The following is a 17,743-nucleotide window of genomic DNA, read 5'->3' as shown; positions in this document are numbered from 1 at the left end:
TGACTGGGCGCCTGCTGCTCTGAAGAACGGAGCAGAGGAGCGCCTCAAATAAAGAGAGGAGTGGGCTGGAGGAGCGTGGGAGGAGGGCTTTAGGCTCTGTTAATGTCATGACTCATTAGACCTGCAATCAGGGTGATGTGAGTGAAATTTGATGCGTGCACAATGTCGACATTTGGTGGAAAGTGAATTAGCAATCTAGTTAGTGTCACAGGTCATTTGGGTGATCGCTTAAACAGATTTTAGAGTCCATTCATGGTTGCGTTTTAATGCCAGGAGATGCCTGAGGAGAAACAGGTAGGGGGGTGGACACAACATCACGAAGAGTCGTGCACTCTTATGCAATTTGATACTTATAGCCCTGCAACACTTTTTGTCAAGATTTATTTATTTTTCTCTCTTTTATGTCAGAGAGAAGTTGGTTCAGCTGTTTATGCTGCTGACTACCTGGAAGGCAGCCTTAGTTTGAATCATCCCTAACACGTGTTTATCCTACTATTTCATGTCAACAAGCTGCTGTGAAAAAGATCTATTATTTCTTATTATCTCAGAATTCTGAGATTACTTTTTCTTGTTTTTCTGAATTGACGAGGTACCTCCAGCAGGCTCTCGATGCCCTCTCTCAGCACCCCTGAGCCTAACCCAAATAAAACCAGTCTCCAGTATGTTTCAGAGTCCCCTGACCTTTAGCAAACTAGACAGAGGGAGAGAAGAAGGTTGGCGTGTTCTGTGCCCACAGCCAAGTGTCTGTTCTTGGTTTTGCTTTTGTGTCCACACACACACGCAGGAATGCTGGAAGTCACAGTTGGAGGTGTGCCTGGATGCTAAAGATGTGACCCACACCAGTTTATTATAGTTTATCTTTGAACATATTTATCTGTCACTGTTAACAGAAATTCCAGTCTACAGTCTACACTTTACTGATAAACCACAGAATATAAGAGTAACTTGAGCGCACATCCATGTGCCTGTTCTTTGCTGTCCTCCCGTGACACCCCAGCCATGGGCATGGACCACATCGACCTCCCTCTTTGGGATAAAGGCTAGGGGACACAGAGCCTGGGCCCGCTGGAGTTTGCTGAAGACTGTCTCAGTGCTGGAGAACCAGTATTAGGTGCTTTGGGTTAGGCTCAGGGGGGCTGAGAGCTACACCTGGGCATGGAGTGCATGCTCGAGGTTTCATGAAAACATACCTCACAATTATGAGATAATGAGTTTTTTTATTCAGAAAAACAGTAGAATTTTTTTTCAAGTGGACGCAAGACATTTCCTTACACACCCAGTTTCAAAATAAGATTTTTCTTTGTGTTTTAGAACACGCTTGCCAAAGGCTGTAGTTATGTAATACTTCCTTATTCTCAGCTGCAATGTTGCCCTACATTTTATGTTTGCTTAAATGATTTAATGCTAATGTAGCATATATTTTAAATAAAGTTGAAATAGACATGTACAGCATTGGAGTCTGACCAAACCTGAGTCAGAATTCAGCCCAACTGACTCCTCAATAATTCATTCAGCCTTCAGCACATTTACCATGGGAATGTGTGAGCTTTAGCACCAGTAAAGGAAAACCAGTTAATGGAGACCTGGATCAATAGTTGTTGTGGTTAACACTCAAGTAACATGGATGTACCTGTTTTCCAACATTATTCATTCTTCCAATTATGCTTGTTCCAGATATAAGTGTTTCTCTAATCAAGAGTTGTATGTGTCTGTCAATATGTTCAAAAGAACACAGCTGCAGAGTCATAAAAAGTCTACTTATTGTATTGACAAGTGCAAGGATTTATGATTGGACAGTATTCGGGTCTTGATTGCAAACTTCTTTTAATTCGCAGCTTTCCATGAAACTAGGCAGAGCATGAGCAGTATCTTAATATGTGACTGCTGCTGTCTTCACAAGAAACCCTGGATTGGGAAGAGCTGACATGTGCTGCGACAGAGCTCAAACCTAGTAGGCTCAGCTCAGCACGGCTCAGAACATTCAAACTGACAACTGTGGGCATCTTCTTTTTTGGCATTTTGCATTAATTTCTTCTTCTTGCTTCCTTGTACAACAATGTGTTCTTCCTCAGCGCATATATTCTTTCACTCAGACAAATGCAAGTCAACAAGTGACCTGTCTGAGACTATTGAACATAAATGTAAATTACTTGCATCTATATATATGGGCCTCTATAGATGCTTATGCGTGAATCTTTACATGGGATGTTTACACAACAAGCACTGACCTTTATGTATAGCAAAGTACATTCAAATGCAATCATGTCTTGGAAACCATAAGCCCTGAAAGTGTAACAGCTGCAAGCAAAATGAAAATATCTTGCACCATAAATCTGCTCTCTTGCCTGTGCTTCTCGTGCCTACATGACTGGTTACTGACGTCAATCATTGTTACTGCACACACGCTCTGTTGTGGTAACTGAAATAATTACTGGTCTGAGCATGAAACCATAAAGTCAGACAGTGTATCGCACACCCAAGCAATACGCACTGATCCAAAGAAGCCAGTGAACCTGGTCTTTTGTGCGAATGACAGATTTTCAATTTTCACATTTTTCACTTTGTGTACAGTGAGCAGCAGCAGCTCAACAGGGCTCTGCAGTTTCCTCTGCTGTCCCTGGGGAGGAAGTACTGTCTGTGACTGAGGCTCAGTACTCCACTGTGAGCCATCCAGCCACTAGATATCAAAAGCATTGAAGCACTAAATTATACAAGTCCCATGCTCTGAACAATGTGTGTGTCTGTGAATGCGTGTGCACTCACATGTGACACAGTGTGTATGTGTTTTTGTGGCCTTACTGCCATTGCTCCAGGTCTGATTAATATTTTAGTGAGGCATGAAGATATAGGAGCTTACGGGCAGTGGGGGGGTTAAGAGGGAAAGCTCGATGCGTTCAGACAGGCTCTGTGAGCACGGCTAGGATCGGCCCCCGTCTGCAGCAACACAACCCCTTTCATCTAACCCACTAACATGTATGAACAAAAGGCTAGTGGCTCATGAAGAGCACAATGCAATGCACCTCATGAAAGCCTCCACTGGGCTTTGATCTTTGGTGGGGACAAGCTTTATGTTTGGCTCAAAACTACTTTGGGGGACTTTGATGATATTCCAAGAACAATAGGGGAGTCTGTGTATGGTCGTCTGAGGTCAAATGCACTTACTTTTGCTGTGTAATGTATCATTATTGTCTGTCATATAGTTGGGAAAGAGGCTGTTTCATTTTCCTTTTAAGGAGTCACTTATTATTAGTCTTTTAACACAATCTGATGTAAGATCTAAAGCAAAGTTCTCACTAATCAAACATCCATCCCTAACTTGAAATATATTATCTTGATGATTGCCGAAATATATCTAACATAATAGCCTGACTGCACACTTATCAAAAAGTATTAACACAGACTCTTAATGGCTTCAAAAACTTTTTATATTTTTTTAAATAAAATATTTAAACCACATTATCACAACAAAGTAAAGAACTTGCATGCAGCTTCTTCTGTTGTGTCTTTTTCTCTCTGCTGACCAAACATGGCTTATTCCTCCAAGAAAGTGTGAATGATTCTGCTGTGCCCAGCAAAGTAGCATATTAGGATATTAGGGGCCCCTTGTGTTTGCTGTTCTTTCTGAATAATAACAGTAATAAAAACAGAAATAAATAGTAAAATTCATATTTTGTATTTTATTTTTATTATTTATTTTTTTCTATTGATCCCATCCCCATACCATCATTAACCTGCCAGTGAGCCCCACATCTGGAAACTAGATTCTTCTGGAAGGGATGGATGTCTGTCTGTCTGTCTGTCTACCAGAGTGAAATATGTCAACAACTATGCCATGGAACTTTTATACAGACATTTATGATCCCCAGATGATTAATTCTGTTGACTCTGGTGATCTCCTGACCTCCTCTAGCGCCACCATGAGGTTGTCATTTGTGGTCTTGAGTGACATGTGTCGACAACTGGATTGCCATGAAATTTGGTACATACATCCAATGTACTTTTGTTGGAAAATCCAATAATCACAGATGTGCCATTAATCTTGTGATAGCCTCCCAATTCAGGAAAAGAAGGCCACATTACTCGGCCATAGAGCTATGGTAATTCCCTGTTTTTTTAATCTAGTGCCATCATCCAGTCAAAATTTTAATTTGTCCAGCACTTTGGTTTATGACAAAATACCTGCAAACCTAACAGCATTTCCATCAGCCTTGGATGCACTTTATGCTAATTAACAAATGTGTTAACTAATAAACATGGTAAACATTACCTGCTAAACTTCTGCATCTCAGAATTGTCATTGTGAGCATGTTAGTATGCTGATGTTAGAATCTATCTCAAAAAACACTGCTGTACTTCACCACAGCCTCATAGACCTGCTTGCATGGCTGTAGACTTGTGGACACAGCGATGCTTTTTGTCACCAATAAGTTATAAAGCACTTGCTTTAAGTTTAGTGCAGCATATTTCCCCTGAAAAAAATCTCTCAGTAGAGTGCAGATCTCTGCCAGCTGTATCTGTGGGTGGGGGAACAGGGAGTGCAGGGCAGGCTGTGTGTCTTGCGTATATGCATGAGAGCAACAAGGGAGAGACAATATGTAGGTTACGTCAAGGTGTAACCAGAGTAGACAGGCATTTCCAAAACACAAGCGATGTAAAACGACAATTTCAAAGTGAAAAAGCCAACAAAAGAATCTGCTCACACAAGCATGACCTTAAAGTTGTCAATAGCAGAAACAAGATTTTAAAGGGAAGCAGCTCATCACTTGTGGCCCCTTACAGCCGGTTGAGAGTAGTGAGGAGTCAGCAGTCTGTGCCGGTATAAAACTGAGCAGTCAATAAAATAGGTTTTTCAAACATTGTGAATCATTGCTACCACAAGAAGTCCTTAAGCATCCAGTCCTATGCCAGGCTGGGATAATTAGCAAAAATAAGCCTGGAGCTTGTGAGCCCCTGGAGTTCTAAGGCCCTGTGGCAGTTGCCTCATTTTCCCAGTTAGTGATCCAACTTTGCCCATTCATTACTTGTTGGATAGTACCCTGCCAGGTTATTAGCCTACTGTAAGTGAAGTAGTGTTGGGCAAGAGAGGACAATAGGCAACAAAGAATGGAAAGTGTGGTTCCAAATGATCCATGCAGGTGTCATAAAGCAACCTCATTGTTTATGCATTCATCAAACAGAATGAATCGAAGGCTTGTACTCGATATACCTGTAATACTATTAGCATCACTATTGAGCAGCAGGGTGCTTTGTCACTACAACACTCAATAGGACCCTTGCACAAGATTGAAATTGCCCATGAAGAGGATTCAGCTCTGATTTATTGTGTAATACAGGTTTTGAATTATACTAATTACCAGAGAAGCAGGTAAGGGCTAATTATAATACGTAATACTTAATTATCAGATTTCCTTCTCAAAACCTCCCTCTCCTATCACTCATTCTGTTGCAAATCAGAATAGGACTCAGCTCGATTATTAAATATCCTGGTACATGAAGTGAACCATGGAAGTCCACTTTAATGTTCCTCTGCCATCACCCACAGGTAAGTTTTTTTTTATTAATATAGACTGTGGTTTAGTAAAGTTGTTTCTTTTCGGTAATACAAGTAAAGGTGAAGATTCTAATGAGGTCTTCAGGGAGAAACGGATGATGATGTAACTGAGGAAGAATAAATGCGAACACATTATTAATGCGGCAGAGTAGGCCGGGCTTTATGAACAATGTAATTCTAACAATTGGGCCCTGGTTGTACTCAAAACTGCTAGTGTTCAGCCAAGGTGTCCTGGGAGTCGAGACACGAGAGATGTGACCAATACCAGTGCCTCATTGTTTATAATAATGCATTTCAGCGAGGATACAGACATTTCATAGCAGAAATTTGTGTATATAATGCGGATATATGTTTGTTGTCAGTGTTAACTCCAGTCTGCAAATCCATACACTTCACTGATAAACCACAGAACTGTAACATGAGTAAGTGCCTTTTCTTGGCTGTCCTCCCGTGTCCACATCCAGTGTCCACACATAGGGGCACTGACCACACCGACCTCCTTTCCTCCTTCTGGTTTTCCAGCGGAGTACCAGGGATTAAAGGCTGGGGGACACAATGCTCTGCAATGGCTGGAGACCGAGTAGTAGTGGCTTTGGGTCAGGCTTAGAGGGCTGAGGGTCTGGGCTGGGCCCACTTGAATAGAATTATTTTTTTTAATGAAAAATGTTCTCAGAATTACGACACAATAAGTTGTTGTTGTTTTTGTTTTTTTAAATGCAATATGCTTCCATACCTCAAGGGTCAATTTGGAACCAATTTTATTCTCTTTTTATATGCTCGCATTAGGTAATATCATTACTAGACATTGATTAAGGCTCGTTTAATTATTTACAAGGCACTAAATGGTCTGACTCCTCAGTCTATCTAAGATCTTTTATCCCCTTATGACCATGTTCGCACTTTGAGATCATCGAGCAGGGGCTGTTTATCTGTTCCAGACTCTAAGCTGAAGACTAAGGGGGACAGTTAGTCTTCAGCCGAGACATTAGATATGCACTGTTAGATTCTTTAAGAGGTGTGGCCACAGTGCAGTGAAAAGCTTTCAATGTTAACAGTAAAATGAGGGGAAAAGAGTTTCTTGGTACAACTTGGGCACATTAATGTGTTTAAACAGTCAATGGTTCTTCTAGAATTACATGATCATATTTAGCTACACACCCATTTCCCTGATTTCTGTGAGGCCAGCATATCCAGAATAAAATTAGTTCTTGACGATATCATCACACTGGTTGACATTTTGACAGCCCAGGCCTGAGTCATAGACAGACCAGTGTGCTCAGGGCTTGCCTGACAAAGGATGTAACACCAGCAGCACTTCCAGTACTGCAGGACCAGCTTAATGTGGTTAGCTGTTTACTGAAATGTGCTAATGAAAGTCACAGGGTTATGCATGAATGATGCAATGTCAACACTGCTCAGCACAGCAAGTGCTGCTGGAAAACATCTCAAGTCGCCTAAAGAATATCTACAGAGTTTACATGTTTTGTTTCTGGAAGTTTACTTTAATTGATTATTGTTCATTTTCAAGGGAACATGCAAATACTGGCCTCAAAAAGGGACACTGAAATCCCTCTAGTATTGTACAAAGATGATACATTAAATGTTTATGTCAATACAAGTAGAACATGTGTTATGTTTAAAAAATGTGATACACTGCTTATAATTGAACTAAAGGTGATTTACACTGATGGAGGCTCTACAAAGTTTTCAGGAGGTCTGACCCTGAACAATATATTTGTGTTCTCTGAGACTGTATTACATATTTTGTAAGTTAACTCATTATCATGAGAGAATGGTCTTTTGGTATATTACTATTAAAGTAGTTAATAAACTAGTGTAGTAGTATAGCATCCATCTCATTTTCATATGAATCATTTCATTTCAACTGCTTCATCATTTATATTTCATTACTCTAAACATGACGAAAGATTGGCCGCCACACAACTAACGATGTTTACAAACCGTTTGTAAGAAACCTCTGCAGTGAATGGAAATTTAATGGGCCAGTATTGCTGCATGTGCTTTCCTCTCCTGGGTTTTCATCATGAGTATTGATTTTGATGTGTAAATGCAAACTAGCCTTATTACACAACTCAGTCAGCTGGGCAGATGCGCAATTGTACAGAAGAGAGTGATATAAATGTTCCACAAGGGCTATCAAACACTTTATTAATGCTGCTTAACAACTGAATTGTAAATGCATTGTACAATATATGATGTGATCCTGCTGTTCTGCACATTGATGGCAGATTGCATGTAGAGGTATTTGCCCAAAGATAAAAATTGACAAACCACAAACAAAGCCAAGGATGTAACACTTTTTTGACATAAGAGACTATTTTAAAGGATGCAAGTCTTCTCCTCCTTCTTTTGTTACTGACTCACTGCAGTTGTTTTGGTAGCACTATGACAATATGACTTCCATATGTCACATAAAAAAGCTCTCCAGAGAAAAGACTGTCTGTTTGTTCTTCATAGGCACAACAAACAGTTGCAGAAATTACATTAAAAAATATCTAACTGTATTGGAAACCTAGTTAACCTTCCGATAAATCAAAATGCACATTTTTATGACTTCCTCCTGACTGCACAGACAGGCCTGTGTCTATTCGAGTCCGAGACACAGTTTTTAAAGAGCTCCCTATAATCACAAATTAGCACAGGCTTTTCATGCCATTGATTTCTCCCTGCTAATTGCCGCTCAGGAAAAGCACCTAGACACAGTGTACAGCAGAAGTGCAATTTAGCAGTAATCATTTCAGTGGCCTTAGTTTGTTGGCCCCCCTTTTCCTCACTAGGGAATATCTTGCATTGCATAATTAGGACTGCAATTAAGGGATTGAGTACTTGAAAACCACTTACAAAATACCTGCAGGAACAACTTTGTCTCCTTAGGTTGACGTGTGGTTGTAAAAAAACGTCACAATGTAGGAGATGTCTTTTTGTTTCTATGCAGCAAAGCGTTGTAGATTTTGAATAAAACATGTAAACATGTTGGTTGCAAAGGAAGAGTGATTCATAGCTTTCCCACTGCTCCAATAGACAGAGGGATAAATTATCTTAATAGTCTCTCATATTGACATGATATTAAAGAACTGATCTACCCTGAAGCATCTTTCTCGCTCTGACCTTCAGCTCTTTGGTTAAATTGACACTGATGTTAAGCATTGTTCACAGAGGCGATAACATCAAGTGGTATGGAGTCAGGATTGAGACAGCACACAGAGAAAAAACAGATTATTTTGTTTAAAGTCTTCCTCAGGTTTAAAAGATTAAAGGTGCAACTTATCAGTGACATTCAATGAGGCCTTTTGGTTTAAAAGGTAACCTTTGTCCATGATTCAAAGAGTGAACATGCCAACAGTAACTCACATTTAAACACTTCAATTTGATGTGTTTGTCAAGTCTCTTTATTTTAAGTGTTTATAACACATCCACATACCCAGATATTCCTTTTAATTTGTTTTACAGAAAATCACTTACATTACTTTCTGAGGACCTTATTTGCTGAGTCTGACCACATAATTTGCATCAATTCCAAGTGGACATCTTTTACACTTGTTCTACTTATTTAAAACACACTTGCTGTGTTTGTTGTGCAAAGTGATTGCTAAATATTCAAGGCACATGAGTGATGCTGACTCAATCTCTGATCCCGTTTAACTGCTGCTGAATTTCCATTTGTGTTCCCTTACAAAAACAACCAAATATGAACAAATACACAAATTCAGAGATGTGTGTGTGTATTGGTCATGCTGGTTTTTAAATGTGAAAAATAGCTTTAAAAAAAAAACAAGCTTTAACTTTAAGCATTATTTGATTTGAATTCTGATTTTCATTTCAGCAAGTATGTTGGTCTTTGTAACAAAAATCTACAAAAATATTCTTTAACTCAATAGCACTGCCTGCCTCTCTGCAAGGACACTCACACTGGTGTCAAGATCAATGGCAGCTTGGGAACAAAGTTGTGTTTTTTTTTCTCACCCTGACTTCACATTTGAATGGATTGGTGCTGGCACTTGTTTGCTTTGAAAAGGTCTGGGCTCTCTGCTGGAGACAAGTAATAGCCATTCAGCCCATTAATCAGATTTTACTTAGCTTGAGGAGCTTGAGCAAGAAACACATGCATGTTTGATGGAATAGAAATGTATACTCTTATTGTTTTATGAATCTGAGTATTGTCTTATGTTACACTTTTTTGTGTGAAACCGCGGTTCCCAACAGTTATCGAGAGAGACGCTGTATGAGACTCGGCCTTTAACTCTAGAGCTATGAATAAACAACTCTGCAACCGAGCAACTATATTTCAATTAAAGGTCAACTGTTAGTGTTTGAGGGTTACAAAATGCTCTGCTCATGAGCCTGCATGTAGAAATACAGCATGCTGGGCAGACCTTTTGCAAATGATTGATGGACTATTGCAATAAATTATTGCAAAGACAAATTTCTTCATCGCTATTATGGAGAATTTTCACGACATAACACTTGCAGATCCTCCTCAGGCAGAGTCAGTCTCTACTGGCTTGCTATCATTCCTACAGAGATACATGAGAAGTGATAGGATGGCATTGAAATACCACAAAGTCTATGATAAGATAACAACATGGGAATCTCCCTGCTGAGTACCACAAGCATAAACATGGACACACCCTTTATAGAGATGATACATGTTTGACCTGATTCTTGACTGGACGTAGTTCATGTGTTTATAGGTTTATAAGTTTTGGTCAGGTTACGAAACATGCTGCACCAATTATTTGACAATAATGAAAAGATACACAGTCTATACAGCATGTTCTGCAGCCACAGTTCCATGTGTTGCAACAAAGAGCTTCCTTTTACTACTTGTTCTCCCAGGCTCGACTGAGAGACATTGGCTCATTGCTGGATGAACAAATACTTTATGTACTGTGACATTTGCTGACTGAATGTTCTTTGCTCCTTTCAAACCCCCTGTGTTTACATCCCTGCATCCTACCTTTCCCTGTCAGAATGTGTCACAATTAGTCTGTACTACCGTGCAAAATGATGTGAAGTTTTGAAACATGAATCTTATAAGTCATACTACTGAAACAGGGACACCACAGTATAAAGTTGTATAAGCACTGTGTCACTTGTGGGTTTTATGACAATTTTCATGTACAGTTTGCATTAGCAGGAGCCGTTACATAATAGATGATTCCCACCCTAAAGGCACACAAAATAACTCTTAAGGAGTACACCTCTGTGTTTTAATGAACAGAGAGCTGAGTAAGGTTTCAGAGCCAAATAACACTTTTTGCACACTATCTTCCCACAAATTGGCTGAATTGCTTCCCTAAACTCAAAACATGAAAAATTAACCTGCCTGGTTAATAACTCACAAAATAATAAAGCAGCATTATCTGTAAAAATGTCACAGGCAGTTATGGATGTGCTACATTGCAACTTTAAATGACATTAAAGTTTGCTGTTGTGCAAAGAGCATCCTTAAGAATATAAATTACTCTAAGTGTCCAACCGCGCTAATAACCCAGCACATATTAGCATTATTATTATAGTAAATATCTCAGAGTGCTTGCCTGTGTTACTGTTGATTGTCCCTCCAGTGGCAGATAAGTTGTATCAGTTTGACCTGGTTTTATCCTGTGATAGTGTTTCTACTAGTCTCATTAATTCAACTCAGTGAGAATAGGAGAGATATTGTGCACATCCTGTTGATGGATTTTACTGACAGGAGTCTTAGGAGAGCGAGAGAGTCTTGGTTATTATGGCCTGACATCAAACACCACTCTGGTACTCTGGTCTAAAACTGGAGGCTGGAGTTCGTTTTCACTTGATAATTTCCCAAGATGCGTTGCTGCACCTGCCTCGACACATTTATCAGCATGACACGGAGAGATCATATCAATTCTCCACATTCTCTCCCCCTAAGTGAGGGAAACATCCAGTCTTTGAAGGCACTGTATCTCTTTATCTAACCATCTTCCCAATTTTGTCCAGTCAACCTACTGCGACAGTTTGAGGTACGTGCTAAATTCAAATCCGTGATCAAACAAAGCATCAAGCTGAAACTGTCAGCGTTCTCTCTGGGCCCTTGGTTAAGAGTTTTCTTCTGGTTTTTTCCCTCAACATGAAGTGAGTAAATGAAAAAAGTAAGAAGCCTGCTCTATCCATCCATCCATCCTATTTTTCAATCCATTGTTCCATCCAGTATTGCTTGAAATATAAACACTCTATTCCAAGTTTAAAATTTGAAAATCATCTCCTTCCTCCTAATGGTAACTAAGTGACTGAGTGATTATAAGTGGTTTTTAATGTTTCATGTTAGGCTGACACCAACCTAGGTACATCAAGATATTATATATATGTTGGTATGATATTGTAAGCAAAACCTCATGGTGTAAAGCATGAAATTAAATTAAGATAATTAATTAAAAGAGAACTTATAAGTGTATAAGAATTGTACCCCCCCACTGAATACACACTTACCAGCTGTAAATGTAATAACAAAGAGGGGAATGATGTGTCATCACTTTGCGTTGCCACTAAAACACTTTTACAACTCACAACCAAATTAGTCATTGTTGCCCATTGAACTGAGGTTGACTTACTCCTCCTTGACTCCTGAGCACTTAGTCTTCCTGTTTGTTTCTGTGCGGTTGGATTGGATTTTTCAGTCCAGTTAGAAGAACTCTGCCTTCCGAAACCAAAAGAAAGTTCTTTTGGTTTATACTGTAGTTGCAATGGCTTCAGGGAAAGAAAGCGGTGGACTTGACAATCTTGCATTTAATGTAAGTACAATGACTTATTCACGTAAAATATACCGTATGTAGACATTTTTATTCATTCTAAAAGCAGTCAGAATTGCAGGCTGCCGAAAGATACATTGCTTTTGCTTCTGTATCTTGTTAAATAGTAAGGAGTTCTGTAGTTCTGATTAATCCTGGGCAAAGGTTCCGAGAAAGTGGGAGTAATGTAGGTTGAAAGTTTCTAAAAGTTTTGCAACTTTTGCTGAAATTCTCTCTAAGCTCTCACAGCTAATGCAGAGGGAGGGCCAGCATAGCACAAAATCTTATTTTATTTTTAGGATTTCCACATTTGCAACCAAGATAGAAACACAATAACCTGTCTATCTGTCATCTATCTACCTGAAATGTCTATCTGTCTCACTACATTTAAAAATCCAAAATGTTTTGAATGACACAAGTTATTGACGTTTGTAAAAGTTTGTGTTACATCTGCATGGTTTTATATGGTGATGCAGATGGATGAACGAGTCAATGATCAGCCCAGAGGAAAGGAGAGAAAGACAAGTGGGAGCAGCTGTGTAGCAGAGGAAGACAGAAATAAACCAACCTATTGTGTGACTGATGTTCCCCCCTGGTACCTTTGTATTTTTCTGGCCATTCAGGTGGGTGTAAGCTGATTTTCATCTTAAGTATTATTTCAAACCTGCGATATCTCTGAATGTGAACTTTGCTTAACTCACTTTGTAATTGGGGGCAATAAATGACATGTCGAAACTTTTATTCCTTTTCATTTGTAGCTGTCAGTGATTCTAAATGCAAGCCCTCTGTGCCTTATGTCAGCCTAGAGAAAGAAGATGACATACTGGATAGACCAGTATTCTTAACATGTTCTGTGTTTGTAGCAGTGTTATCAATACCATCAATTCATCATTCTCATCACTGATCCTCTCCTGTACAGCATTACCTGACAGCATTCGGTGGGATCATCTCCATCCCTCTCATTCTCGCGGAGGGGCTGTGTCTGCAGCACGACAGTCTGACCCAGAGTCACCTCATTAACACCATTTTCTTTGTCTCCGGCCTGTGCACCCTGCTGCAGGTCACCTTCGGCGTCAGGTCAGAATTATGAAATATTCATAGGTATATGTTTTCATTTGTGTATTATCAGCTGAAAATAAGAATTATTCTGTTTTTGTTATACCTGAGTGGGTCCTCTTCTGTCGAGTCCACCAGATTGAACCGCCATGGGAGACAAACGAAACAATGGCTCTAGAGAGGCCACATTTTTCACATAGTTTCTTCTACACGCTTGGAAGGCTGCGCTGTATTCAAATTGTTGCAATCTGCTAGATGCCACTCAATCCTACACACTACACTAGTCTTTAAATGTGAAAAAGTTTGGTCAAACTGTGGAAAGAGTTACCCACTGCAGCTGCATAATCCTGCAGTTCTGCAGAACTGATGACATTCCCATCAGCCTTAGCTTTGGGTTTAGCGCTAAGTAACAGATCCTACCATGCTGACACAGTAAACTTTAAGACAGTGAACATATAAACAGTCAGCTAAATGTTAGCATGCTTGCGTTAGCATTTAGTTCGAAGCACTGCTGTGCCTACTGCAAATACAACCTTGCACAGATGCTTGCGTGGCCGACTCTAGTCTTGTTACCTTGTAGGAGAACGTCCCTCAGCCATTATTGTGAATGTTATTGGACATACAATTTCAGATAACCATAAAGGTTATATAAGAGATTTGTGGTAGTAACAGTAATGTTGTACTGAGCATAGAATGACACCACACTCCCTTTGTCTGTGTTGCTATCCCAGCCTGTCTGTACTTTGTTTAGAAAGCCAGGCCGCACATGTATGTTAGTGCATGTGAGTCCCTCCATGTACAACTGAGGAGAGTGGCCGAACATGGCAACCATAGTAGCCCTTTTCACCAGGGGTGGATCTGGAGAAAGATTCATGTGGTGGGGAGAGGGTGGCATGTAGAGGAAGAAATACAAGCTGATTTAATGGTAAAGCGTCTTTTACTGGTTTTGTCGATGGAGTCTTTATGGAGCCCTTGTTGTGGTCTGTGATGCTGGTGTACTAGTGTGACATCTAGTGGCAAATTAATTTTGTATATTTAACCTTTAATAACAAAAATGGATTCAGTACAAATAATAGGGCGTCCTTTGCTTTGGACTTATTTCTCAGTAAATTATTTTTCTTCTTGTCTGACAGGGTATTGCTTCTGTTTGTGTCACACTTACAGACTTCCCATCCTACAGGGGGGTACATTTGCTTTGTTGACCCCTGCCATGGCCATGTTGTCCATGCCAGAATGGAAGTGCCCGGCTTGGACCCAAAACGCCAGTCTGGTCAACACCTCCTCGCCTGTCTTCATTGAAGTGTGGCAGACCCGCATGAGAACAGTGAGCTAACACAAACACTGTGCAGACACAACTTTCAATAATAGCAAGCCAACGAAGACGTAAAACAGCACTTCTGCGGCACTCATGATTAATTCAGTAAGCTCATGTGGTTCCACTCATAAAAACCCAATAATATTGTTGTTATAGTCTAATCACTCAGCCAAAGCAAGGGTGGTGATGTTAATGCTAATGATCTCGGTTATTGTGTCCCTGTCCACAGCTGCAGGGCTCTATCATGGTAGCCTCTGTCCTCCAGATCCTGGTTGGTTTCTCTGGCCTCATCGGCTTCCTCATGCGCTTCATTGGCCCCTTAACCATTGCCCCCACAGTCTCTCTCATAGGCCTGTCACTGTACGATTCAGCTGGAGTCAAACTTGGCAGCCACTGGGGTATCTCTGCTATGTATGTAACCGCTCGCTGCCATGGTGAATGTCTCTTTGCCCAGTTGGAAGGGAATTATTTTTTATTCTGTGTGAACCAGCAGTATTGGACTACAAATTTAGCACTTACCTTCTCAGGAGGTCACAGTCTAAAATTACATTAAAAACTAAGCTGTGCCAGGTAATGTTAGTCAAAGCCTCTTTGAAATCTGGACTTGAAAAGCCAGATTTTCCTTCAGCCGGGATGGTGTTCATCACTACTGGTCTCAAGTATGATATCAGTCTTTTGTCATCATGACGCTAATGACAGCTCTTCTCATCCACACAGGACCACAGTGCTGATCATCCTGTTCTCTCAGTACCTCCGTCTCATACCAATCCCTGTTCCTGCGTATAGCAAAGCCAAGAAACTTCACATCTCAAAGTTCTATATCTTCCAGATAATGCCTGTATGTTTTAGACTGTAATAGTATGCCTTTATGATACATCTTTTGTTGTATTTTGTGGTTTCCTGGAAATAGTGACACTGATACTAATGTTAGATATTAATTAGATTCTGCTGGGCATTGTGATCTCATGGTTAGTCTGCTACCTCCTCACAATCTATGATGTCCTACCATCTGATCCAGCCCAATATGGCCACCTTGCCCGTACAGATGTGAAAGGAAATGTAGTGAACGAGGCTCCCTGGTTCACATTTCCTTATCCTGGTAAATTCACTAGAATACTATCAACATAACTTTGTTGTGTGTCGGTCTTTTATAAAATGTTTTTAGATTATTATTTTTTTATCTTTAATACATCGGTCATAAGTCATATTATAGCAAGAGGTGTAGTGGGTGTAGTGAAATCCATTATTGACAATATTGCTGATAATAAGTCTAAATTTCAATAATCATCATTTTGATTTCTGGTTTCAGGTCAGTGGGGCATGCCAACTGTCAGCCTGGCAGGTGTATTTGGTATAATGGCTGGAATAATATGCTCCATGGCAGAGTCTGTGGGTGACTACCATGCATGTGCCAAGCTGTCAGGGGCCCCTCCTCCCCCCAAGCACGCCATCAGCCGGGGCATTGGTGTTGAAGGGTTCGGCTGTTTGTTGGCAGGGGCTTTTGGCACAGGCAATGGCACCACCTCATTTAGTGAGAATGTGGCTGCCCTGGGTATCACCAAGGTAAGATACTCGCAACAATATTAACGTCCCTCCAGCTTAACACTCATTTATAGTGCATAATTTCATAAATTGGTTTTTTTTTATTTTTTATTATTAACTTTTTTATTTGAACTTCATAAATTGGTTGTTTTCAAGTGGCGGCAAGCAACTGTCTGTTTGTGTGACAGGTGGGTAGCCGAATGGTAATTCTTCTGAGTGGAGTTATCATGCTTTTGATGGGGATGCTGGGTAAAATTGGAGCCATTTTTGCAACCATCCCCAGCCCTGTGCTTGGAGGGATGTTCCTGATCATGTTTGGAGTGATAACTGCAGCGGGCATTTCTAATCTGCAGGTAAACAACAGCGTGAAACATAATTTGATATTAAGCCAGATTGTTCCTGAAAGCTTTGCTGCTATTCAGAACTTTGCTGACAGATCTCATTTTACAGTCCACAGACCTGAATTCCTCCAGGAATATATTTGTTTTTGGTTTTTCCATGTTTTCTGCACTCGTCATTCCAAACTGGATAATGAAGAATCCTGATTTCTTCAAAACAGGTATAACCTACCAGGAAATGCCACTAGTTTTTAATGGCTTTCACCTCAACTACTGCTAGCTGGCATGAAACTGTTCTGTTTTCATTGTGAGAAAACTTAACTGAACGTGTTTTGACTATTTTGCACTAGTATTTTTTCTCTTTTCTCCTATGTGTGTAACTTAGGTGTTAAAGAAGTAGACCAAGTGATAAACATATTGCTGACCACTCATATGTTTGTCGGAGGGTTTCTTGGCTTCTTCCTAGATAACACAATTCCTGGTAAGCAAAACTGGAAGGCTGTAATTGAATCAAACTGCAGTAGCATGTGTAGCTTTTGGGCATGCAATTTCTTTCCACCATGTTTGTTTCTCCTCTAATATCTAAACATTATGGAATGTTTTAAGATTTTGGGAATGTTAACGATATGTGTGTTGTTATAAAGAAAGGTGTGGTGTACGGCCCTCTTCTAATTATCACCACTTTCTCAGGGACCAAACGTGAGCGTGGCCTCTTAGCCTGGGACAAAGTACATGTAGAGGACTCTTGCAGCACCTTGGGAACTGAAGAGGTATATGACCTCCCCTTTGGCATAACCTCTCGCCTCTCGACCCAATCTTGGGTTCGTTACGTCCCTTTCTGCCCACGGAAGGGCCACAGAACTCAGGACGGGTCTGAAGACAATAATGTGCTGCAGGGCCGAGGGAGTGAACAACTGCCTAACGGCACAGGGATCATTAGTGAATTTAAACTATAAGGTCTGAACTAGAGGTGGAGTAATACAATACAATGATAAAAATCTTATTTAGCAAAAATCTTATCTGCCTCTCTTTTTAGGTCACATGCTGTTTCTTATCCAAAAAAGGTCACAGAAATATTGTTCTTTACACCGTCTATCATTAATTGATTTTCCTCATGTGCATTCATGTGTTATTCCTCTTAACTAATCAAATTAAGAAATGTGTAAACCAT

The 17,743-nt window shown here is 40.2% G+C and overlaps 1 protein-coding gene across 1 annotated transcript; it reads left to right on the top strand.

Annotated features, from left to right (window-relative positions):
• Positions 1-12,167: 12,167 nt before the first annotated feature.
• On the top strand, positions 12,168-17,734 carry LOC118340731 (solute carrier family 23 member 1-like). Its single transcript, XM_035678852.1, has 12 exons — positions 12,168-12,324; positions 12,798-12,944; positions 13,241-13,398; positions 14,542-14,701; positions 14,922-15,103; positions 15,410-15,530; positions 15,635-15,791; positions 16,002-16,255; positions 16,423-16,587; positions 16,685-16,793; positions 16,958-17,053; positions 17,263-17,734. Exons 1-12 carry the CDS (start codon positions 12,277-12,279, stop codon positions 17,526-17,528), a joined length of 1,863 nt encoding a protein of 620 aa, XP_035534745.1. The 5' UTR covers positions 12,168-12,276; the 3' UTR covers positions 17,529-17,734.
• Positions 17,735-17,743: the final 9 nt, after the last annotated feature.

The sequence above is a fragment of the Morone saxatilis genome, unplaced genomic scaffold (assembly GCF_004916995.1).
Source record: "Morone saxatilis isolate NCDOM2014 unplaced genomic scaffold, NCSU_SB_2.0 Contig7, whole genome shotgun sequence".
In the NCBI taxonomy this organism is placed as follows: domain Eukaryota; kingdom Metazoa; phylum Chordata; class Actinopteri; family Moronidae; genus Morone; species Morone saxatilis.
Note: the sequence above shows the minus strand (reverse complement) of the source record. Positions and strands in the feature narration are given on the sequence as shown.

What these genes read in the sequence shown, in the direction of transcription:
- LOC118340731 (XM_035678852.1), top strand. Translation starts at nt 12,277, where the DNA reads ATGGCTTCAGGGAAAGAAAGCGGTGGACTTGACAATCTTGCATTTAAT. An exon ending in ATATCTTCCAGATAATGCCT is followed by an intron (nt 15,531 to 15,634) that starts GTATGTTTTAGA and finishes GATATTAATTAG; the next exon opens with ATTCTGCTGGGCATTGTGAT. An exon ending in CTGCCCTGGGTATCACCAAG is followed by an intron (nt 16,256 to 16,422) that starts GTAAGATACTCG and finishes TTTGTGTGACAG; the next exon opens with GTGGGTAGCCGAATGGTAAT.